This window comes from Narcine bancroftii, chromosome 6, assembly GCF_036971445.1.
Source record: "Narcine bancroftii isolate sNarBan1 chromosome 6, sNarBan1.hap1, whole genome shotgun sequence".
NCBI classification, from domain to species: domain Eukaryota; kingdom Metazoa; phylum Chordata; class Chondrichthyes; order Torpediniformes; family Narcinidae; genus Narcine; species Narcine bancroftii.
In genome coordinates, this window is record NC_091474.1 from 123,359,666 (window position 1) to 123,383,637 (window position 23,972).

At 44.5% G+C, this 23,972-nt stretch overlaps 1 protein-coding gene across 9 annotated transcripts in view; it reads left to right on the forward strand.

Annotated features, from left to right (window-relative positions):
* fbxo16 (F-box protein 16) overlaps window positions 1-23,972 on the forward strand; it is a 164,146-nt gene that overhangs the window by 99,870 nt on the left and 40,304 nt on the right. Inside the window, exons 10-11 of one of the 9 annotated variants that reach the window (XM_069885921.1) lie at window positions 2,037-2,250; window positions 12,587-13,025. The exons of the other annotated variants lie outside the window; for them this stretch is intronic. Coding sequence (XP_069742022.1) covers window positions 2,037-2,250; window positions 12,587-12,654 — 282 coding nt within the window. The 3' untranslated portion in view covers window positions 12,655-13,025. Of the gene's footprint in view, window positions 1-2,036; window positions 2,251-12,586; window positions 13,026-23,972 lie in introns of those variants that run through there. 9 annotated transcript variants of the gene reach the window in all.

The following is a 23,972-nucleotide window of genomic DNA, read 5'->3' on the forward strand; positions in this document are numbered from 1 at the left end:
ATATCTGTTATATATCTTTACCTCCAATGGATGCTGCAAGTCTTGCTGAGTTCCTCCAGCATTTCTGTGTTTTACTGCAATCACAGCATCTGCAGACTTGCATGTTTCATTCCACCTAAATGCAACCACACTTCAAATTTTAAACTTTTTATCTTTGACATCATTCAGTTAAATATGTACTGTACCTTTTCCAAGGTACATACTTATGTTCCTCTGAGTGTGCAGTCTTCATAACTGAACTGCTTTTTAAGGAGTCCCTTAGTATTGAGGGTGACTTGCTTCCACTCCATGTTTGTGGGTTTTTAGGTGGCTAATGAGGCCTTTGTAGAACCTGCAGTTACTTGTTCGAACAGTTTTCCATTAGCTCTACTTCTGTGGTAAATTTGTTGAAGGTAGGGTACAAAATAGTGACCAGAAAGACTGAGAAATATGATGGGGAAATGGTAAGGCTTTTTTGACACCAGTTTGCACTAATAATGATTCCATAAGTCAATCTCATGGACAAAAATGTCTTCTGATCCAAGCATTTAACAAACGAAATGTCACTTCAGATTTAAAAGTTTCTATTGGTAATCCATTAAACAAGTTTCACAGGTGCTTTTTATGTCAATTATTTCTAAGCATTCTCTATAGCCATGGAAAATTTTGTTGCTTTGCTGTGAGTAGTGTTATCAGAAGGGCTGACCTGTCACTGACACGAGCATGTGGACATTGTATCAATCATTCATTAATGCTATCTGTCCACCCAATTCCTGAATGAAATATTGGAAGGTACTCCAGAACATGGAGCAAAGAAGGGCATAAAGAAAATGAAATGAAGTAAGAAATTAAATAAGTTTGGGGTGGCAAGGCTGGCATATCAGTTAGGGCAACACTGTTAAAGCGTCAGCGATCAGGACCAGGGTTTGAATCCCGCACTGTCTGTAAGGAGTTTGTACGTTTTCCCCATTACTGCGTGGGGTTTCCCCTGGGTCTTTGGTTTCCTCCCACTGTTTGAAGCGTACTAGGATTGTAGGTTAATTGGGTGTAATTAGGCGGCAAGAGCTCATGGGCCGAAAGGGTCTGGACTGTATGGCTGCATTTTAAAAATTAAAATTTTAAATTTATTTAAAAAAAAGAAAATGAAGAAAGAAAAAAAATGGTCCTTCACCCCTGATCAATGCTATTGCAATTGTGAACTCAGTGTCACAATATTATCCAACAGATCTACAGCTAAGTCCAGTGTGCAGCAATTTCCACTGGTGGAAACCAATTACAGTTTCAGGAAGTGAAGCAGAAGCTATGCTCAGTCTTGAACTGGTCAGAATTGGAACATCGGTGCCACCTATTGATCATCCCTGTTTACTGCAGAAGCTTTGTTTTGATAATGATAATACAGCAATTAAGATTTGAAATGGCAGAATCAAACATTTAGGTCAATGGAAAAATAAACGTTGGGAAGAATATTTTTGACTAAATATTTGAGGAATGAATTGCCCATATAGTTTTTCATTCCCTTTGAATCAGATAATTTCATAATCTTTCTGGAAACAAAGAATTTAAAATGAAGGGAGCACTTGGTGCAGTTGATATTGCAATTGTAAGAGCAAAAATTTGGATTTCTGTAATGATATTTGCAACCTTGGACAAGCCAGAAGCTTTTGTAAGCCATTAAATAATGCTGAAGTATTATTGCTATTGTATAGTATGGAAATGTGATTGCTCAACAAAACTCACAACAATAATGAACCAATGATCAGAGGCTATATATTGGTGGGGTTACTGGGGAAAACCTCACCTTGTCATCTTCAAAAATTTTAAAAATATTATCCTGGGATCTTTTATGCCTGACTGGTTGCAGAAAATATCCAACCATGATTAATGGCTATGTCGTCCACACAGATCAGCCAGATATCAAATTTCCTCTCCAGAAACCTATATATCTCCAAACTCTCAGGATGTGCATTATCTCTGTGGATTCTGCCTAATGGCAGTCTCATTGTTGCATTTGCTTTACAATAAAACACTTACTGTTTTTGTACTTGATTTGTGCTCAGATGTACATGTCCCTTGACTTTAACTTCACCCAAAAACATCAACTTTGTCCAGTCTGGGCAGGGGGTAGTTTTGTTTCGAAGGAAGAAGCCAAAGCATTAACCCGAAGATCTGACTGGAATGCTGGTATTCGACCATTGCCAGTTCGACCTGCTATCCCACTGATGAATGAAAGAGGACAGAAAGCTTCCTTGTGGACACAGAGGAGCACCTCTTGTGAGTATCAAAGCCAGTTATTTGTATCATTCATCCTATTGATCCTACGTGACCAGCATTGACAAGATTTATGTGATCCACAAACATAGCAATAGAAAGGTCTTGTATTTCTACAATTTCTAAAGCCAGAGTGCCCCCCCCCCCCCCACACACACACACACACACAATTTGTCATTAAACAATTCACATGATTAAAATCCACATTCCAGATTTTATTCAAGGTTATTTGTATACATTTTGGTTTGACCATAAAGAAATCACAGCATATTTTATACATAGTTTCCCTTTTTCTGGGCATAATAATGTTTGGGACATTTGGTTTGATAGTGTTTGTGATGTTACATTGCAGACCAGCTGCAATGGAAATTCACCAAGGCAATGTTTTTTTTTCTTTTAAAACATTATATTAATAACTACTAATAATATAACACAATAGTCAAATCAAGCCCAACTCTGTGTGTGTGTGATACTCAAACCATTACAGCTTAGGCACAATTCTGGAAAGTCAGTCCAAAGTTCAGTCTTAGGAATCCATTGTTGAAACACAGACTTTTAAACTGGTGCACAGAAGTAATCATGAAGGAGATGGGAGAAACTGAGTGGCTGGACTGCTGAAAACTCACGAATCCTTGTCAAATTTCTTCCAGAGAAATATCCTTTCATATGAACAGTTGTCACAACTCCCCTTTTCCTTGCGTAGGGGAAGTGAAATGCATGACTTCAGTGATGCTTCCAAAACCCAAGTACAGGTCAATCAAAGTGACCTTTCCACTGGTCACGGTGGGGTTCAGTAATTCCCATGACAGGGAGAATCAGCCAAATTTTCCATTATCACACAGAGTCATTTCTGGTCTCTTTTCGATGAGGAGGCCACTGGTCAATAATGTGTTGTTCCTTCAGTGTTCCACACACATGACTCTCTTACCACCTGTGTCCCTGGAAAAAGCAACAAATGTTCTTTCTCCTCTACAAAGTAGCAAATTTGGGTACAGCCTGTACTTACTTTCCAGCTGTGAATGGTTACAGTCTGTGCAGCCCTTAAAGTGATACTCACACTAAATGAAACGGGAGCTTGTAATAGTGATTACTCAAGTATGTTTAATTGCTTCTTTGGTGAAGGTATAAGAGATCTAGGCTTGCTTCTAAGCAATTACAGACCTTTGGAGTCTATAATTGCTATTGATCAGCACGAGGACCAGAGTTGGGCAATGAAAGTCAAAGAAGCCATTATGAGGCTGAAAAGCAAGAATAAAACAGAAAGAGACATTCCTCAAGGATAACCAAAATCAACTGGAATATCATTAAGAAGAAAGAGCAAACTTGTGAGCTCAGTAATTGCAAAGGGACTGGTTGGCCAAGGAAGACTTAACCCTGCTGATAACAGAAGAATTCTCATCATAATGAAAATAAATCCCCAAAAGCCTGTCCAACAGATGAGAAACACTCTTCAGGAGGCAGGTGTGGATGTGTCTACTGTCTGCAAAAGACTTCATGAACAGAAATACAGAGACTACACTGCAAGATGCAAACCATGAGTTAGCCACAGAAACAGGATGGCCAGATTACAGTTTCCCAAGAAGAATTTAAAAGAGCCTGCAGAATTCTGGGAAAACGTCTTATGGACAGGTGAGACCAAAATTAATCTGTATCAGTGTGATGGCAATAGCAAAGTGTGGAGGCATAAAGGGACTGCCCAAGATCCAAAGCATACCACCTCATCTATGAAACGTGGTGATGGGGTGTTATGGCCTGGGCATGTATGGCTGCCTCAGGTACTGATGCACTTACCTTCATTGATGATGTAACTCAAGGTTTTCAAACTTTTTCTTTCCACTCATATACCACTTTTAGTAATCCTATGCAATAGATGTTCAGTGATTTGTAAGGGATTACTTAAAGTGGTATGTTTGTGGAGAGAAAAAGTTTGAAAACCACGGTTTTAATTGTACCTAATTGACTCGTTATGTGCATGGTTTCCTAACTCCAAAGGAAATGGGCCATTGACAATTTTTCTCAAACAAAATATTTCAGTAATAATAGGATCTAGAGCAATGGTTCTCAACCTTTTTTCCTCACTCAGATTCCACCTTAACTCTTTCTTTGGCTTGGCTTCGCGGACGAAGATTTATAAAGGGGGTAAATGTCCACGTGAGCTGCAGGCTCGAATGTGGCTGACAAGTCCGATGCGGGGCAGGCAGACACGGTTGCAGTGGTTGCAGGGGAAAATTGGTTGGTTGGGGTTGGGTGTTGGGTTTTTCCTCCTTTGTCTTTTGTCAGTGAGGTGGGCTCTGCGGTCTTCTTCAAAGGAGGTTGCTGCCCGCCAAACTGTGAGGCGCCAAGATGCACGGTTTGAGGCGATATCAGCCCACTGGCGGTGTTCAATGTGGCAGGCACCAAGAGATTTCTTTAGGCAGTCCTTGTACCTCTTCTTTGGTGCACCTCTGTCACGGTGGCCAGTGGAGAGCTCGCCATATAACACGATCTTGGGAAGGCGATGGTCCTCCATTCTGGAGACGTGACCCACCCAGCGCAGCTGGATCTTCAGCAGCGTGGACTCGATGCTGTCGGCCTCTGCCATCTTGAGTACTTCGATGTTAGGGATGAAGGCGCTCCAATGAATGTTGAGAATGGAGCGGAGAGAACGCTGGTGGAAGCATTCTAGGAGCCGTAGGTGATGCCGGTAGAGGACCCATGATTCGGAACCGAACAGGAGTGTGGGTATGACAACGGCTCTGTATACGCTTATCTTTGTGAGGTTTTTCAGTTGGTTGTTTTTCCAGACTCTTTTGTGTAGTCTTCCAAAGGCGCTATTTGCCTTGGCGAGTCTGTTGTCTATCTCGTTGTCGATCCTTGCATCTGATGAAATGGTGCAGCCGCGATAGGTAAACTGGTTGACCGTTTTGAGTTTTGTGTGCCCGATGGAGATGTGGGGGGGCTGGTAGTCATGGTGGGGAGCTGGCTGATGGAGGACCTCCGTTTTCTTCATGCTGACTTCCAGGCCAAACATTTTGGCAGTTTCCGCAAAACAGGACGTCAAGCGCTGAAGAGCTGGCTCTGAATGGGCAACTAAAGCGGCATCGTCTGCATAGAGTAGTTCACGGACAAGTTTCTCTTGTGTCTTGGTGTGAGCTTGCAGGCGCCTCAGATTGAAGAGACTGCCATCCGTGCGGTACCGGATGTAAACAGCGTCTTCATTGTTGACATCTTTCATGGCTTGGTTCAGCATCACGCTGAAGAAGATTGAAATGAGGGTTGTTGCGAGAACACAGCCTTGCTTCACGCCATTGTTAATGGAGAAGGGTTCAGAGAGCTCATTGCTGTATCTGACCTGACCTTGTTGGTTTTCGTGCAGTTGGATAACCATGTTTAGGAATTTTGGGGGGCATCCGATGCGCTCTAGTATTTGCCAAAGCCCTTTCCTGCTCACGGTGTCGAAGGCTTTGGTGAGGTCAACAAAGGTGATGTAGAGTCCTTTGTTTTTTTCTCTGCACTTTTCTTGGAGCTGTCTGAGGGCAAAGACCATGTCAGTAGTTCCTCTGTTTGCGCGAAAGCCGCACTGTGATTCTGGGAGAATACTCTCGGCGACACTAGGTATTATTCTATTTAGGAGAATCCTAGCGAAGATTTTGCCTGCAATGGAGAGCAGCGTGATTCCCCTGTAGTTTGAGCAGTCTGATTTCTCTCCTTTGTTTTTGTACAGGGTGATGATGATGGCATCACGAAGGTCCTGAGGCAGTTTTCCTTGGTCCCAACAAAGCTTGAAAAACTCATGCAGTTTGACATGCAGAGTTTTGCCGCCAGCCTTCCAGACCTCTGGGGGGATTCCATCCATACCTGCTGCTTTACCACTTTTCAGTTGTTCAATTGCCTTATATGTCTCATCCTGGATGAGGACCTCATCCAGCTCTAGCCTTATTGAGGGAGCTGGAGCAGGGCGGAATCTTGGACTGAGCGGTTGGCACTGAAAAGAGATTGGAAGTGTTCTGACCATCGGTTGAGGATGGAGATCTTGTCGCTGAGGAGGACTTTGCCGTCTGAGCTGCGCAGCGGGCTTTGGACTTGGGGTGAGGGGCCGTACACTGCCTTTAGAGCCTCTTAGAAATCCCTGAAGTCGCCAATGTCCGCGCTGAGCTGGGTTCACTTGGCGAGGCTAGTCCACCACTCATTTTGGATCTCCCGGAGTTTGCGCTGAAGATGGCTGCATGCGCGGCGGAAGGCTTGTTTCTTCTCTGGACAGGACGGCTTTGTAAGGTGAGCCTGGTGGGCAGCTCGCTTCTTTGCCAGCAACTCCTGGATTTCCTGGCTGTTATCGTCGAACCAGTCCTTGTTTTTCCTGGAGGAAAAGCCCAGTACCTCTTCAGTGGATTGCAGTATGGTAGTCTTCAGCTGATCCCAGAGGGTTTCAGGGGACGAGTCCGTGAGGCGGTTTGCATCGTCGAGCTTTGCTTTGAGGTTTGCCTGGAAGTTTCCTTTCACTTCGTCTAACTGCTGGTTTCCAACATTGAACCTCTTTCTGGGGGCTTTACTGTTCCTGGGCTTTGGCTTGAAGTGAAGATTGAGCTTGCAGCGAACCAGCCGGTGGTCAGTGTGGCATTCCGCACTGGGCATGACCCTGGTGTGGAGCACATCTCGTTTGACTCTTTCTCGCACCAGGACGTAGTCCAGGAGGGGCCAGTGTTTGGATCAGGGATGCATCCTGGTAGTCTTCAGGCTGTCCCTCTGCTGAAAAAGGGTGTTTGTAATGACAAGCCGCTGTTCTGCGCAGAGCTCCAACAGGAGGCGCCCATTGTCGTTGCACTTGCCGACACCATGCTTGCCAAGGATTCCTGGCCAGGTTTCTGAGTCTTTGCCGACGCGTGCGTTGAAGTCGCCAAGGATGACAACCTTGTCGTCTGTAGGGGTGCGTTGAATGAGGTTGCGCAGGTCAGTGTAGAACTTGTCCTTTTCTGCTGGTTCTGCCTGGAGGGTTGGAGCATAGACACTGATGAGGGTGATGCCACGCTTGTTTTGAAGGGGGAGTTGCATGGACATGATCCGGTCCGAGTGGCCTGTCGGGAGGTTTTCGAGTTTGGAGGCAATGGAGTTCTTGACCATGAAGCCTACACCAGATAGGCGTCGTTCATCCAAAGGCTTGCCAGACCAGTAGAGTGTGTAGCCTGCGTCGCGTTCTTGGAGGTTGCCTACATCTGCCAGGCGGACTTCACTGAGAGCGACTATGTCGATGTCAAGTCTGAGGAGTTCATGTGCAATGAGGGCAGACTGACGTTCAGGTCGGTGGCTGTCAGCCTTGTCTAACATGGTTCTGATGTTCCAGCATGCTAGCTTGAGTTTGTGAGCATCTTTTGAGGGGGAGGACATGGAGGGGGAGGATGTGGAGGGGGAGGACGTGGACCTGTCCTCGGGCCTGCGCAAAGGAACTTTTAGGTGGAGTGCAGTGCGCGCAGTACTGGCCCCACCCTTTACACCCATGTTTCGTGTGCCGTGGCCAAGCAAGCTGGGACGTGGCAGCGAGGTCCTTGGGTCGTAGGTTTTATATCGGAGTGGCCTTCTCCTATGCAGGTTTCTTACCCGGACTGGAGGGGCCTGCCTCCCCTCCTAGGTTGGTCCATACTGGCCGGACCGTGGCCGAGGCCGCCGCTGCTCTCCCTGTGCCCGGACTGGGGCCGCCGCCTCCTACTTTTTGCCCGGACCGGGGCCTCCGCCTGCCTCACTCGACCGAGGCCGGGGCCGCCGCCTCCCCCTTGCTCCTGCCTGGATCGGGGCTGCCGCCGCCTACCCTCTGCCCAGACCGGGGCCGGGGCCGCCGCTGCTCTCCCTGTGCCCGGACCGGGGCCGCCGCTTCCAACTCTCTGCCCGGACCGGGGCCTCTTCCTGCCTCACTCGGCCGAGGCCGGGGCCGCCGCCTCACCCTTGCTCCGCCCGGATCGGGGCCGCCGCCGCCTACCCTCTGCCCGGACCGGGGCCGGGGCCGCCGCTGCTCTCCCTGTGCCCGGACTGGGGCTGCCGCCTCCAACTCTCTGCCCGGACCGGGGCCTCCGCCTGCCTCACTCGACCGAGGCCGGGGCTGCCGCCTCCCCCTTGCTCCTGCCCGGATTGGGGCCGCCGCCGCCTACCCTCTGCCGGGGCCGGGGCTGCCGCTGCTCTCCCTGTGCCCGTACCGGGGCCGCCACCTCCAACTCTCTGCCCGGACCGGGGCCTCCGCCTGCCTCACTCGACTGAGGCCGGGGCCGCCGCCTCCCACTTGCTCCTGCCCGGATCAGGGCCACCGCCGCCTACCCTCTGCCCGGACCGGGGCCGGGGGCCACTGCTGCTCTCCTCCACCTTATCTAATCCCTTACTAATCACAGAGCATTGATGGCATAGGGATTACTTCAGGGTGGATTGTGAGTGTAAAGAAAAAGTTTTAAAACCACTGATGTAACTTCTCATAACAGTAGCAAAATGAATTATGAGGTGTATGGAAGCAACTTATCTGCTTCAGTTTAAGCAAATGTCTCCAAACTTATTGGACAGCGCTTCATCCTTCAGCAAGACAGTGATACATACAGTTAAAACTACAAAGGAGTTTATCAATGTTAAAAACTGGAAAATTCTTGAATGGCCAAGTCAGTCATCTGATCAAAATCAAATTGAGCATGCCTTCCATTTACTGATGAGAAAACCTAAGGGACAAGCCTTTAAACCAAGCAGGAGCTGAAGATGGCTGCAGTGGAGGCCTGACAGAGCATCACTAGAGAAGATACTCAGCACGGGGTGATGTCTATGAATCACAGATTTCAAGCAGTCATTGCATGTAAGAGATATGCAACAAAGTACTAAACATGACCTCCTTAATATACATACTATTGCTATTTCCCAAATATTTGGCTCCCTGATATGAGGGGACTATGTATAAAAAGTGCTGTAATTTCTACATGGTCAAACTAAAATGTATATTGTAATGGATCTGTGTTAATATTAATATTTAGGTTAATGTTAAGGTATATTTCATATAAAATGTCAGTAAAGAAAGTTATAGATTTAAATGTATTTCTGGTAAGGGAATTGTGGGATGGTACAGGGTCACACACAGGTTACAGAGAATCATTGTAATCAAAGAGAGATATATTATCAAATTCAGACATTTTTGAATCAGTTCAGAAGTCAAGACCCGGTGACACACGCAGGAGTTGAAATATTGTGAAAGGCATGGTTGAATTGCAACAGTGGTTCTCAACCTTTTTCTTTCTGCTCACATACCACTTTAGGTATTCCCTATGCAATGGTTGCTCTGTGATTAGTAAGGGATTGCTTAAGGTGCTATGTGGGTGGAAAATGTAATGAGCCCAGAGGACCCATAAACCCATCAGCAGTAGATATTCACCAAGACAAATGGTTACTTAAACAAAAGTTGCTTTTAATTATCTTTAAACTGAAAACAGAATCAAACTTTAAGTATTCTATTATTAACTTAACCTAACCTAACTTAACCCCCTTCTAATTCTAAGTACATGTGTACGTAATGTGTGTGTAAGTTCAGAAAAGTTCTTTGGTTCACCGTCCATTCTCACCTCATTCCTCCAAGTTCACTGGTTGCAGGCAATTCTTATACTGTGCACAGAATATAACATTTATAAAGTTCACCAGGCTTTGGTGCTTGGAAGGTAAATGGTTACCGCTCAGGAAAGTTCTTGTTGGTTTTCAAAGAGAGATGTGTTATTCCAGGACATCCACAACTGATGTACTTCCATCAGTCACCTCTGTCTTCCTGACAAAAATTTCCCCATCAGGGTTCTCCAGATGATAACTTCTTTCTTTCAGGTCATCACAGAGTTCATTTTTGTTTCTCTTATTTCAAGTGAAACATTAGACAGCCAGCCCTCTCCTCTTGCATGAACCACAAGAGCTTCGACCAGGCTGTCTTCCAAAAGCTTGCCATCTTGTCTTGTTTCAGTCCCAGCAACTTCTACTGGCTGACACTGTCAAGTGATCTCTGCTTCTCTCTCTCTCCCTCACACACACACACACACACACACACACACACACACACACACACACACACACACACACACACAGAAAGAAAGCCTGGTTGACTCTCTGCTTACAAAATCACATGACCCTCTTACAACAGCAAATTCTCCTTTCAGACAGCAGTGGCTCCAGCCTGCTCTTTCATCTGTGCCTTGATAAATAATAACCCATAGGTGAAGTCTTTTGAGCACTCTTCAAAGCTCTTGTAAAAAGGTGTGAGAAGCCACTGTTTCTAGCATGGCTCCAGTATTTCAAATAAGATCTGTTTTAAAGTGTTTGCATGTGACCTACTCTAACAAATCTTTCCCAATTTTTGGGAGGTAAACAAATCTTTCCCAATTTATCTCCCAAAAACATTTCTATATACTCTGTCACAAAAGAAAAAGTTTGAAAACCACTGTTTTAATCATACCTAATTGACTCAATATGTGCACGGTTTCATTACTCCAAAGGAAATGGGCCAATGATAATTTTTCTCAAGCAAAATATTTCAATAACAATTGGGTCTAGAGCAGTGATTCCCAACCTTCCTTTCCCACTCACATACAGCCTTAAGCAATCCCTTACTAATCACAGAGCACTTATGGCATTAGGATTACTTAAAGTGGTGTGTGAGTCAAAAGAAAAAGGTTGAGAAGCACTGAATTATGGTAACCTGAATAGGTGCTGTTATGTGTTAATCCTAATAAAATGGGAATACAGTAAATAAATGGATTTCAAAAGGAAAATCACTCCCTGAAAATAAAGAGTACAGTCTCATCGTGGAAGGAACCTCCGTGACTCTTAAGAAGAAAACTGAAAAATAAAAAAGACTTGACCCTCCTATTCACAGGAGATGCAACATAATTGGCTTTTAAATAAGTAAGACCACATCTCATTTATGCCCAGAAAATGGTTACTGCTGTTTGAAGAATAGCTCTGAGAAAGACGGCTCATCAATTAATTGTGAGTTGAAAGAGATCTGAAAATATAATGTTTACAAGTGCTTCATAATTACTTCTGAACTTCATTTTAAAAGGATCCTGAAATTCAACACACATACACACACACACAAACTTCTGGATATCGTTCCTATAGAATGATGATGGTTCCTTTCAGTCAATTTGTGGAATTTGATATGTGCATCCTGGAGTGGCTGTACAGGCACTGCTTGCCACATACTTGGCAGGTGAGGCCTGGAAGTGCAGCAGGTGCTTCCTATGCCCTTCCTCTGCTGCCTCTTTGAGCTTGTTCTCAGCAGCGCCCACACCTTTTCTGATGTCATCCCTCCACTGTGAGTGATCTTGAGCCAGATCTTCCCATGTTGATGGGGCAATGTCAGCTTTCTTGAAGCTCCTGTGCAGAACATCCTTGTACCATAGTCACTGGTCCCCTCGTTTTCGGGTACCATTGGACAATTGGCCATACAAAATGTCCTTGGGCAGTCTTCTGTCAGGCATTCTGACAATATGTCCTGCCCAGTGCAGTTGGGCTGACATCACCAAGGTTGAAATTGGTGGCATTCTGGCTCGAGAAAGAACTTCAAAGTTAGAGACCTTGTCTCGTCAGGTGATCTTCATTAGAAAACATTGGTGATGTGGTTGGTCACGCTAACATAAGTGACTCTGATATGGACACCACATCTCACATCCATATAGCAAGGTTCCTACTGTGCATGTGGAAGGAAAAATGTACAATTTTGTCAACAGTATTTATCATAAATAATTTGGTAACACAGATCCTGCGGAATAGTTTATTTGATTAATGATACAGCACCACAATGCACAGGATTAAGGATCATCATTTGGTTAGTGTTGTCTTAGAGTTAGGTGGCTTTCATGAATTTATGAACCTATGCAAGTTTGCCCTTATTTATTCCCCATGAAATGTTATGCATGTCAGAATTGGAATTTATTGTCTTGAACAAGTCACAACATCGTGTGCAAACATTCATATACACCAATAATTTTTTTTAATGAATGAAAAGCTAAGGCAATGTTTAAAAAAGTGCACACAAAAATATTTTAAAATCAGCCTCAGAATCAGAACCATAAAAATGTGAAACATTGTATAATTTTAGTTTTTCACATTCTAAGTCACAAGGTAAAGATATTTAAACATGGGCAATACCCACATGCAATGAGAATTTTTTTAAAAAAAATCAGTTAAATATGTCTGCTATCCTTAGAAGATCAATTACTCAGAAGCAGTGTTATTCTCAAGGGCAGGTGAAGACTCCTACAAACATTTACTTAAGATTTGAAGATGAAGGGAATAGCACACTCCATGGGGAGAAAATAATAACTACATCTTTTGTTGTGTTCTCTGCTGCTGACCTTCTTCTCAGCCTGCCCACTCTTTGAGAGCCAACCATGGCAAGTCCCTGAAACAGAGAGAAGCTGCGATGAAGACTGAAAGAGTGAATCCATTTGGAACAAAGACAGTGCATTCTTCAACTGGCTGAGCTGCTTAGCAAAAAATGTCAGTGTTGGTGAACTGTAGTTGGACACTACTGAAGAAATCACTGGATTGATATCCATTTTATACAGTAAGAGCCCTGTTATCTGGAATTCAAGCAACCAGCAAAAAAAATCGCGGAAAATAAAGTGGTTAAAAAAAATACACAAGTTTAAAATTGGTGTGCCTCACTGTTAGTTTGCCAATCACGCAACATGCAATCTCAAGAAATTGGGTTTTACTGTACATAATAAATTGCAGTACATTGAATGCTTGAGTTAAATGCTTTTTCTGAGGGAATAAAGAAATTTTTAAAAATGCATATTAAAGATCTTTTTCAATTGTGTCTGATTATTGATGAAATATACTGCAAACACTGCAAGTGGTTTGAACCATTAATAAAATATAGTTTGCTCTGATGATCCACAGGGTATCGCGAGTGAAACACAAAAGTCTGCAGATGCTGTGATTGCAGTAAAACCACAGAAATGCTCCAGGAACACAGTGGGTCTGACAGTGTCCATAGAAGGTAAATGTATGGATACTGCAAGACTTGCAGAGTCCCTCCAATATTTCTGTGTTTTTAACCACACAGTATTGCACCTGATGTGGCAGGGCAGAGTACAAAAGAAGAGAACATTTAACATGGAAGGTAAATGTAGCTCTGAGCAGTGGGTTCATTGTAGTATTGTCTGAGTCCTAGAATATTTGTAAGAAGAAATTCCAAGAAATTCACAAAACTTTTAAAAGGTTAATTTGCCATTCCCCTCTCCATTTGTAATTATACATAGATCATTATCCAGATAGAAGTGGATTTCCTTTTAAAATACTGTGCTGAATCTATTTCCATATATGCACAGAAATAATATGATTAATGGACAAGAGTTTAAATGGTTGATGCCAAGTTATTAGACTTCTTAATATACTTTTTCAAATAAATGATCTAGGTCACAAAAGTATTAAAAATTATTAATTAGAACAGTAAATAATTATCCTTGAACTTTTAAAGAACTAGAAAACTAGGAATGTTTCTGGTTGTAATCCAACTGGTCTTAACTGGTCCTGTAAATGCAAAATAGTAAATGTTCATGCAAGGTTCCCACCCGGTCAATTGTACAATGTTTTCATTTACAAGAAAATGAGAGCTCTGTGGCTTCAGACCTGTATCCTACATGAGCATACAGCTTGCTGTTTACCACTTAGAAACTTACTGGAAGGGAACCGATGCCCTTGAAATGCAACTCAAATAATTTTTTTAATTAACAAATCTCCCAAGTCCAGAAAAAATAATTCCACAATCTAAAATTTAATTATTGAAATATGAGTCACTGGCTTTATTGCTCAACTATGATTCTCACCATTGAGAGATTTTGCGAGGTAACTTTAGTGGCCAAATAAATGCAAATTGTATTGATGTCTACTGAAGATAAATACTGATTAGATTGGAGTGGGCAACAGCTTTTCTTCAATAGACAGGAGCTACATGGGCACTTATCTCCTTTAAATTCTTGGAATTTGTTTTCTTGGAATTTGAAGTTTAATTCTGAGAATGGTAAATACAATGGCTTTATTCAAAATGTGTTCTCTTTAGTCCTAAGTGTGTGCGGACCGTCAGCCTGAAAAGAATATATTTTTTCAATAACATGACTGGGATAATACTGATTAGTAATAGCTGCAAAGAAATTAAGTTACCTGTGCTTCAGTAAAGATGCTAGCAATTTGAAGAAATGATGCAAAACTAAGTTGGAATGAGAGTAGCGATGAGAAGGCAATGCTGCTTCAATAGGAAATGGGCAAGCTAACTGAGAATATTTAAAACAGGAACACGTGTAGGCTAATTATTATTGTCAGTCAACATTTTGGGTTGGGACCTGAGACCAGCCTCGAACAAAGTGTCCTGTCTCTGAATGTTTATTGACCATTTCTACCCATGGATGCTGCCTAACCAACTGAGTTCTTCCTTCTTAATATTTCCTCAATCATGCATGGAAATGTTGCCTTATAGAGAGGTGCAGAAAGAGGCCCTTTGGCAAACCAAAACTGCATCAATCACCCATTCCATTAATCCTAAATAGATCTTATTTTTTAAAATTCTCCATGCATTGTCATCAACTACTTTCCCCTCCACCCCGTTACAAACTAATAAAATTTTATTAGTACTAACAAAGGAACAGCAATGGAAGATTCAACAGTGGTAAATTCAAAATAATCATTTTTATTAAACTATTAATAGCATAACTGTGATGAACTGTAGTGACAGTAAACAGACACAAGATTCAAAGACTGAAACAACGCTTTATTCAGCTTAAAGTCTCTGCTGTGGCTAGCTGTGCCTTGCTCTGAGTGATTGGCAGCCGACTGGGTGGGATTTGGTCCATTCAGGTTGACTGATTGACAGCCGGCCAGGTGTTGCCTGTCCTCTAGTGATCTTCCTGCAGATACAGTGGTCGCCCCCTTCAGTAGGCTAGTGGTTTATCACCACATTCACCCCCTTCTTTAAAATTGTCCCGGATGGGGGGGGGAGGTGGGGGAAGGTTATATGACAATCTTCCACAGGACCCAACCTATTTACAAGTTCAGATGGTCCGGCGGCCGTTGGAGTCTCTGTGACCATCGCAGGGTTGGCTCTTGGTCAAAGGTCAGCGAGGGTGCGCAGGGGCTAGTCGGGGGTGGCTGGGGCGGGTGCCAGAGCAGCTGGCATGGCACACCGTGGTGGGGTGGCTGGGGCAGCCAGAGTCAGAACGTGTGTGAGCCATTGGAGGGGAGGGGTAGAGGGGTCGTCCCCCATGGTTTGAGTGTGTACAGGGTGCCCAAGGTGGGGAAAACGTGACAAACCGACGTGGTTCTGGGTGTCCCACGGATGTCCAGGGCAGGGGCGGTGCATCAGACCGGCGTGGACCTGGGGTAGTATGGGCTGTTGGTGCTAGGACCCTGGTTGAGATGGTGTCCTCCCTGCCACTGGGTTTCCTGACGTAGGCGTAGTTATGGTTTGCATGTAGCAGGAACACCTGCTCGACTGGGGGTCAGCTTTGTGGGCCCATGCGTGTTTACGCAGGAGCACCAGTCCCGGGGACGCGAGCCATGCTGGGAGGGAGATTTCAGTCGCCGATTTCCTAGGGAACGAGAATAGGCGTTCGTGAGGGGTCTCATTGGTAACCATGTACAGGAGCAACCTGATGGCATGGAGCGCCTCGCGGAGAGCATCCTGCCAGTAGTCCATGGACCACCCCTTTGACTTAAGGGCCAGGGGGACTGCCTTCCAGATTACTCCCTTTTCGGGCTCCACCTGCTCATTGCTCCTTGGGTTGTAACTAGTTGTGCGACTAGTTGCGATGCCCCTTGCTGTCAGGTACTTGCGCAGGTCCTCACTCATGAAGCTGGACCCCCAGTCGCTGTGGATGAACATGGGGTAGCTGAACAGAGTGAAAATCCATGTCAGTGTCCTAATGACGGTGGCTGTGAAGGTGTCTGGGCATGGGAGTATTCGTCTATCACTGCGAGGAAGTAGATGTTCTGGATTGTGGAAGGCAGGGGGCCCTTGAAGTCAATACTTAGGCATTCGAAGGGCCAGGTGGCCTTCATGATTTGGGCCTATGGTGGGCGAAAGAAGCAGGGCTCACATTCCATGCAGATCTGGCATTCCTCAGTCATGGTCCGGACTTCCTGGACAGTGTATGGGAGGTTCTGGGACTTGATGAAATGGTAGAGGCCTGTAACACCCAGGTGGCAGAGGGATTTATGGAGTTCCTGCAGCTGGTCTTCCTGAGCCAAGGCAGAAGTCCGGGATAGGGAGTTGGGGGAGTCATTGAACTTCCCTGGTCAGTACTGGATGTCGTAGCTGAACGTTGCTAGCTCGACTCTCCAGCGCAAGATCTTGTTGTATTTGATCTTGTTTTTGTGGGTGGTGCTGAACATGTTCACCACTGCACACTGGTCGGTGAGGAGAGTGAATCTCCTGCCTGCCAGGTAGTGGCTCCAGTGGTGGACCGCTTCCACAATCGCCTGGGCCTCCTTTTCAATGGTGGAGTGCCCTAGCTCGGAACCGTGGAAGGTTTTTGAAAAAGAAGGCACCCCTCCTGGTTGAGGGTAGCAGCGAGGGCCATATCAGAGACATCACTTTCCACCTGGAAGGGGGAGTCTTTGTCCACAGCATTCATCGTGGCATCCGCGATGTCCTGCCTGATGTGAGTGAAGGCTGTCTGTGCCTCAGGTGGAAGGGGAAAGGTTGTGGCCTGGGCCAATGGGCGGAACTTGTCTGAGAAGCGAGGAATCCACTGGGAGTAAAAGGCCAAGGCACTTGCGGAGGGCCTTGAACGTATGGGGAAGGAGCAACTCCATTAAAGGGCGCATCCATTCTGGATCCAGGTCAATGACACCATGTGCCACGATGTACCTCAGGATGGCGAGGCGGGTGGTACTGAACACACACTTCTCTTTATTTTAAGTGAGGTTCAGCTCCTCGGCCGTCCAGAGAAATCTCTCCAGTTTGGCATTGTGGTCCTGCTAGTCATGGCTGCAGATGGTGACATTATCCAGGTATGAGAAGGTCGATTTTAGTTTGTGCCGGTCTACCATGTGTTCCATCTCCCGCTGGAAGACGGAGACCCCATAAGTGACCCCAAATGGAACTCGGTGGAACTGGTAGAGGCGCCCATCTGCCTTGAAGGCGGTGAAGTGCTTGTCCCTTCATTGGGAGCTGATGATAGGCCGACCAGGTTGATTGTGGAAAAGACCCTGTAACAGGCTATCTCATTGACCATGTCGGCTATCCTGGGTAAGGGGTAGGCGTCCAGTGGGTGTATTGGTTAATGGTCTGACTGTAGTCTATGACCATTCAATGGTCTGACTGTAGTCTATGATCATTCTTGGTTTGCTGCCTCCTTTGACCACCAGAACTTGGGCTCAATGCTGTGTTCTATGACACCCTCCACCAGAAGCTGTTTTACCTCCGCCTTAATGAATTCTCTGTCAAATGCGCAATAGCACCTTCTTCTGGCGGCTATCAGTTTGCAGTCTGCCGTGAGCTAGGAGAAGAGGGCGGGAGGGGTGATGCGCAGTGTGGAGAGTCCGCAGGTTGGCTGGGGCTGGTTGGACGGTGTGCTGTGGAGCGTGAGCGGGGTTAGGGACCCACCGAAGTCAAGGGTGGGTCTGCAGGTAGCAAGCCCAGGAGGACTGGGGCACAGAGTTTGGGCATGACCAGGAGCCTGAATCTGTTGTATGTCTTCCCCCCCCACCCCCACAGTCAGATCAATGGAGCAGCACCCAAGGTTATTTATAGAACAGTCCTGAGTGGTGAAGGCAATAGCCAAGGTGGTGGGGTAGATTTTGACTCAAGATTCAGGCCACTTTGGGTGTATGAAGCTCTTGTGCTGCCGCTGTCGAGTAGGCATTTTGTTATCTGACCGTTGACAGTGACATCAATCATGGAGCACCCGAGGCCGTGTGGAATGTCTCTCATCAGTGTGGTGGCCGCTAGGACCATCTTGAGGTCCGAGTCGCTGCTCCCCGACGGTTGAGGTGAGTGGCGGCTGTCGGCGTCCTCCGTAGGTATGGGGTGCGGTGAGTGGTGACCCATGGCATCTGCAGGTATGGGGTGCATCGGTAGGGTGGTCTGGTTGGCACCCGTGTTGACCACATTATCGTTAGTGCGAGTAAAAGTCATTAGTGCAGGTAAGGTAGGCCCGGGTGGCGGTGGTGCCATCGCCCACCCAGCACAAGATGGCGGCACTGCGTGATGGTGCGTGGCGGCGGCATGGCTGGCCTTGCCCATCGATCACATCGTTCGTGCAGGAGGAAGTAACATCATCACGTCGTCCATTGAAGGAGATGACGTCATTGCATTGGCCGTTGGTAATGGGGATGTCATCCCGGGAGGCAGAAGTGACGTCATTCTGGGAGGCGGAAGCGACATCATTGTAGTCCAGGGCTGGCATGGCTGTGGTGGTGTGGCACTTGTGGTGAGCACGTGGCGGTCGTTCCCAGCAGCGCCAGAAGTGGGGCTGCTGAGGCCAGGGAGAACGGAAGTAGTTGCGGGGGCAATGGCGCTGCCCGGCACTTGTGTGTGGCGGGGCCCAGGTAGAAGGGGGGTTGGTCGTAGAGGGCCGCTGAGCTGCCGGCAGATTTAGAAAGGCATACTTTTGCAAAATGGCCTTTCTTGCTACACTTTGAGAAGTACTGATTTCTGGCCGGGCAGTTTTGGCGCGATCGTCGATCTGACCCACACCGGGACCCACAATACTTACACAGGTGCGGGGGGCCTGCGGCAGCGATGCTCTCATCTACTAGCTGGTTTCGGGTTACGGCTGTGGTCTGGGCTGTACATGTGGAGGCCTGAAGGAGTCAGGAGTTGAAGGGTTAAGTGTGGAGGGCTGCTGCTTCCAGGGATCGGACTACCTCCACAGTATTGTCCTCTGGCAGCTTCTGTCGGACGGTTCTCGAGCGCAGGCCTCGAACTCAGGCATCCCTGATCAACCTCTTGATCTCCTTTTCGCTTACCCCAGGTTGTGCCAGACACGGCCAAGCCAACTCACGCAGGGCTCATAGGTAGGATTTGGCTGTCTCCCCTGGTTGTTGGGCACAAATACTCAGGAGGTACCTGATGTAGACTGCGTTCATTGGGGGCTTGTACATCACCTTCTGAGTATTCAGAGCAGTCTTTGAGTGCCTGGAAGGCTCGGGAACCCGACTTCGAGCAGAGGAGTATGAGTTTACTCCTGTCGGAGTCTAGGATGTTGGGGTGTGCCTCGATGAGTGCCTCGATCATGTGCCTCCAGATTTCGATGAATTCTTGTGCTTCCGGGTGATGAGGGTTGATTTTGAGGCTCCTTGTACTTAGGAGCTTCTCCATAGCAGGTTAAATTTAAGCTGAATAAATTGTGAAGCACTGTAGTGACAGTAAGCAGACACAAGATTCAAAGACTGAACAACAGGCTTTATTCGGCTTAAAGTCTTTGTTGTGGCTAGTTGTGCCTTGCTCTGAGTGACTGACCGCGAGAGGGGCCGGATGTGGTCATATTTCAGGCGGCTGATTGGCAGCCGACCGGGTGGGGTTTGGTCCATTCAGGTCAACTGATTGACATCCAGCCAGGTGTTGTCTGTCCTCTAATGATCTTCCTGCAGGTACAGTATAGTTTGGCATGGACAAGATGGACTGAAGGGCCTATTTCTGTGCTATGGTATTCTATGGTTCAACAGCAAGGATTGTGCACTATTCATTAATATTTGTAAATTAAGAATTCTGTTGGCTCTCTTGGTTCAGTGAGTCACTGTTCAGCAGGCTCTGTCCCCTGCTCCTGGCAATTTCATTGGAGGGTTATACAATGCAAGGGCAGAGAATTTGATTTGAATTATACAACTTTAAGTTGACAAGAACAACTTTTATTGAATTTTAATATCATATGAATACCCCAATGGCTTATTTGACATTCTACAAGTCACATAATTTTGTTTTGTTCTGTACGGCTTTGAATTCATGGCAAATAATTGCAAAATAATTTTTAAAATAGAACTCTTGAGTGCATCTACTGTAAGTAAAACAGATGTTCAGAATTGTTAACCATTGGTAAAGATATCAACTCAAATCCCAATAATTCTGTGAATGTCTCCAACTAGAACTGTGCAAGTACTAAAATATTGAGGCAGTTTGAGTTATACAGTTGTCATTATTAAGATTGATTTCTGATGCTTGAGTGCTGTATCTTTGCATAATCCTTTATGACTACTTTTTGCAAATAATTTATTTCTTTATGGCCCTCTGTTACTTTTAAGAAGATTTTCAATTGTCTTCCTTGGATCCAGAATGGATGACTATCTACCTATATCAAGCTTCATCAATTGTCTATTAAATAGCAGCATTTTAAACAATTTTCATTGCTGTAAGATGATATGAGGAATATCTCATTTTCACTGTTAAGATATTTGTGGTAAGCTTAGTTCAATAACTACAATTTTGAAGGTTGTATTTAAAATATCTTTACTCTGGCTTTATTCCCTCACTTTTTTTCTACACTCCTTCTGAAATGTTCACAACTCTTATTATTTCAAACAATTCCTTATCAAGGTTTTTTCAACTCTAGAGCTTTGTGCTTCAGCATTATGTGATGGAAAATTGATCTGTTTTAGAGTGATGTGTGCAATTGTGGCTTTAATGGAGAACCACAGAAAGGATTGTCAGAACCATAAATCACAATATATACTGTGCACCTCACCTGATTCATTTCAAATGACGTCTGGCTTTGTGCACTTTCTGCTGAGAATATAGATGGAAGACAACTTCAAAAATGTATGAAGCTAATGATTTATTTGTAAGGCAGTGTTGAATCAGTATATATGTTGAGTCTTGTAGTGATGGTCAGGAATTCAGTCAATATAATTATTATAAGGCAGGCTCACTACTCAACTCCCTAGCCCAACAGAATCAAAGTAAAAAAAAAATACAGATATACAGTGTAAATCATGTCCATTCACATACAATACCTTCCACTTTTTCCTTTTTTTGCTCCTGTGCTCCACAAATTATTTTTTTAATTTAAATTTAGACATAAAGCACAGTAACAGGACATTTTGGCCCACAAGTCCTTGCCGTTCAATTTATACCCAATTAGACAATTCACATATAATTAAAGTGCACATTCTAGATTTTATTCAAGGCTATTTATATACATTTTGGTTTGACCACATAGAAATTACAGCACTTTTTATACATAGCTCCCTTATTTCAGGGCACTATAATGTTGGGGACATTTGGCTTCACAGGTGTTTGTAAGTACTCGGATATATTTAATTACTTAATTGATGCAAGTATAAGAGAGATAGGCTTGCTTCAAAGCTTTTGATTTCCTTTGGAATCTGTAATTGTCATTTTAGGAGGGCCTGGATTGTGCCAATGAAAGTCAAAGAACCCATTAAAAGGTTGGTAAACAAGATGAAAACAGTAACCTTAATGATGTTCCAAACAGTTGGTTTTGGTAATCCTAAGACCTCCACATTTGTCATGGTTTGCATTTTGCAGAGTAGCCTCTATATTTCTGCACGTGAAGTTTTCTGCAGACTGTAGACGTTGACATATTCACACCTGCCTCCTGAAAAGTGATTCTGTTCTGTCAGACATATATTTGGGGATTTTTCTTCATTATGATAGGCAAGTCTTTTGTCACCAGCAGTGGAAGTCTTTCTTGGAATACCAGTCCTTTTGCAATTACCAGGCTCACCAGTATGCTCTTTCTGTTGATTTTATTCATCCTATGATTTGGACACTGTCTCTTAATGTTTTATAATTGTTTACTCTGATCCTCGTGTTCGAAAATAGCAACTAAAGACTCCAAAAGTGATCAAAAGCTTTGAAGCAAGCCTGGCTCTCTTATTCCTGCACCAATGAAGCAATTAAACATACCTGAGTACTCACAAACACCTGTGAAGCCAAATATCCCAAACATTATGATGCCCTGAAATAAGGGGACTTAGTATAAAGTGTTGTTATTTTTACATAGTTAAACCAAATTGTAGACAAATAGCCTTGAATAAAATCTGGAATGTCCATTTTAATTATGTGAATTGTTTGATTACAAATTTAAAACTGTGGAGCACAGAAGCAAATAAAGGAAAAAGTCTTTGTCCCAAACATAATGGAGGGTACTACAAATATTCTGCTACCCCCTATTTCTTAAAGAAAGTTTTTGTTTTGTCTAAACTTCTTTTACGTGGTTTAGTGAGATAAGGGGCAAACATTAGTAAATGGGACTACGTTAAGTAGACATCTTAGCATGAACAAGTAGGACTGAAGAATACCTTTATATGCTGAAAAACTCTATGATTTTGTCCACACATTCCCATAAGAACTATTTTTCTTTTGTTTTAAATGAGAAATGACTATACATTTAGTTAAGTGATTGGTTTTCAGAGTACTTCTTGATCTCCCCAAATAGTTTGGATTTTAAATAAAAATTTGGATTGTTTTGTTCTGGATCTTAACCAAAAAGGTTTAGTTTATCTGTTAATCCTGCTTTCACTTCCTAAAATCAGTACTAGATCCAGTTTGAACATAACTTCATCAAGACTTAAGTCATCATTCTCAGAGATCTATGTGAGTATTCAGATTTTGCTACTATTTTCAAACAAATGTCCTTTGCTCTGCAAGCCTTTGCTATAGTTACTATCTCTCACATGTATGCTCTTGATCTGCTGGGGTTGTTAAGTAAATTCGAATGCACAGAATATGCTTCTTTTGCTTGAAACTGTTTTCCTTTGGATTTGTTAGAGGGATATTATTGACTGAACTACTTCTATTTAACTGGAGAAGTCAAATTTGGCCAAATAAGACTCAGATATACATTGAACCTTCTCTTGCGTTCTCTGGGCATGCACCCTATAAGGATATGGAGTTGATACATATTTACAAAGAAATTAGTCCGGTGATATTTCTTCTTGCTTCTTTAAATATTCTAACTGACCACATGGCTGTTTAGTTTGAAGCTGAATAAGAGAGTCAGAAGTGTGATATCATTCCGTTTCACACAGTTTGCAAAGACATTAGATGAAAAATTATCAGACGCTATTTCTTCAGATAAGCTATGATATGCACATAAATACCTAAATTTATCAATAGTACACTTACAATGGTACATGGATGCTATATCTTCTTTTCTTTGGCTTGGCTTCGCAGACGAAGATTTATGGAGGGGGTAAAATGTCCACGTCAGCTGCAGGCTCGTTTGTGGCTGACAAGTCTGATGCGGGACAGGCAGACACGGTTGCAGCGGTTGCAGGGAAAAATTGGTGGGTTGGGGTTAGGTGTTGGGTTTTTCCTCCTTTGCCTTTTGTCAGTGAGGTGGGCTCTGCAGTCTTCTTCAAAGGAGGTTGCTGCCCGCCGAACTGTGAGGCGCCAAGATGCACGGTTTGAGGCGATATCAGCCCACTGGCGGTGTTCAATGTGGCAGGCACCAAGAGATTTCTTTAGGCAGTCCTTGTACGTCTTCTTCGGTGCACCTCTGTCACGGTGGCCAGTGGCGAGCTCGCCATATAACACGATCTTGGGAAGGCGATGGTCCTCCATTCTGGAGACATGACCCACCCAGCGCTGCTGGATCTTCAGCAGCGTGGACTCGATGCTGTCGGCCTCTGCCATCTCGAGTACTTCGATGTTAGGGATGAAGACGCTCTAATGAATGTTGAGGATGGAGCGGAGACAACGCTGGTGGAAGCGTTCTAGGAGCCGTAGGTGATGCTTATAGATAATATGTTGGTTTATGTGCAGATTAATATGTGTGTAAAATATGTTT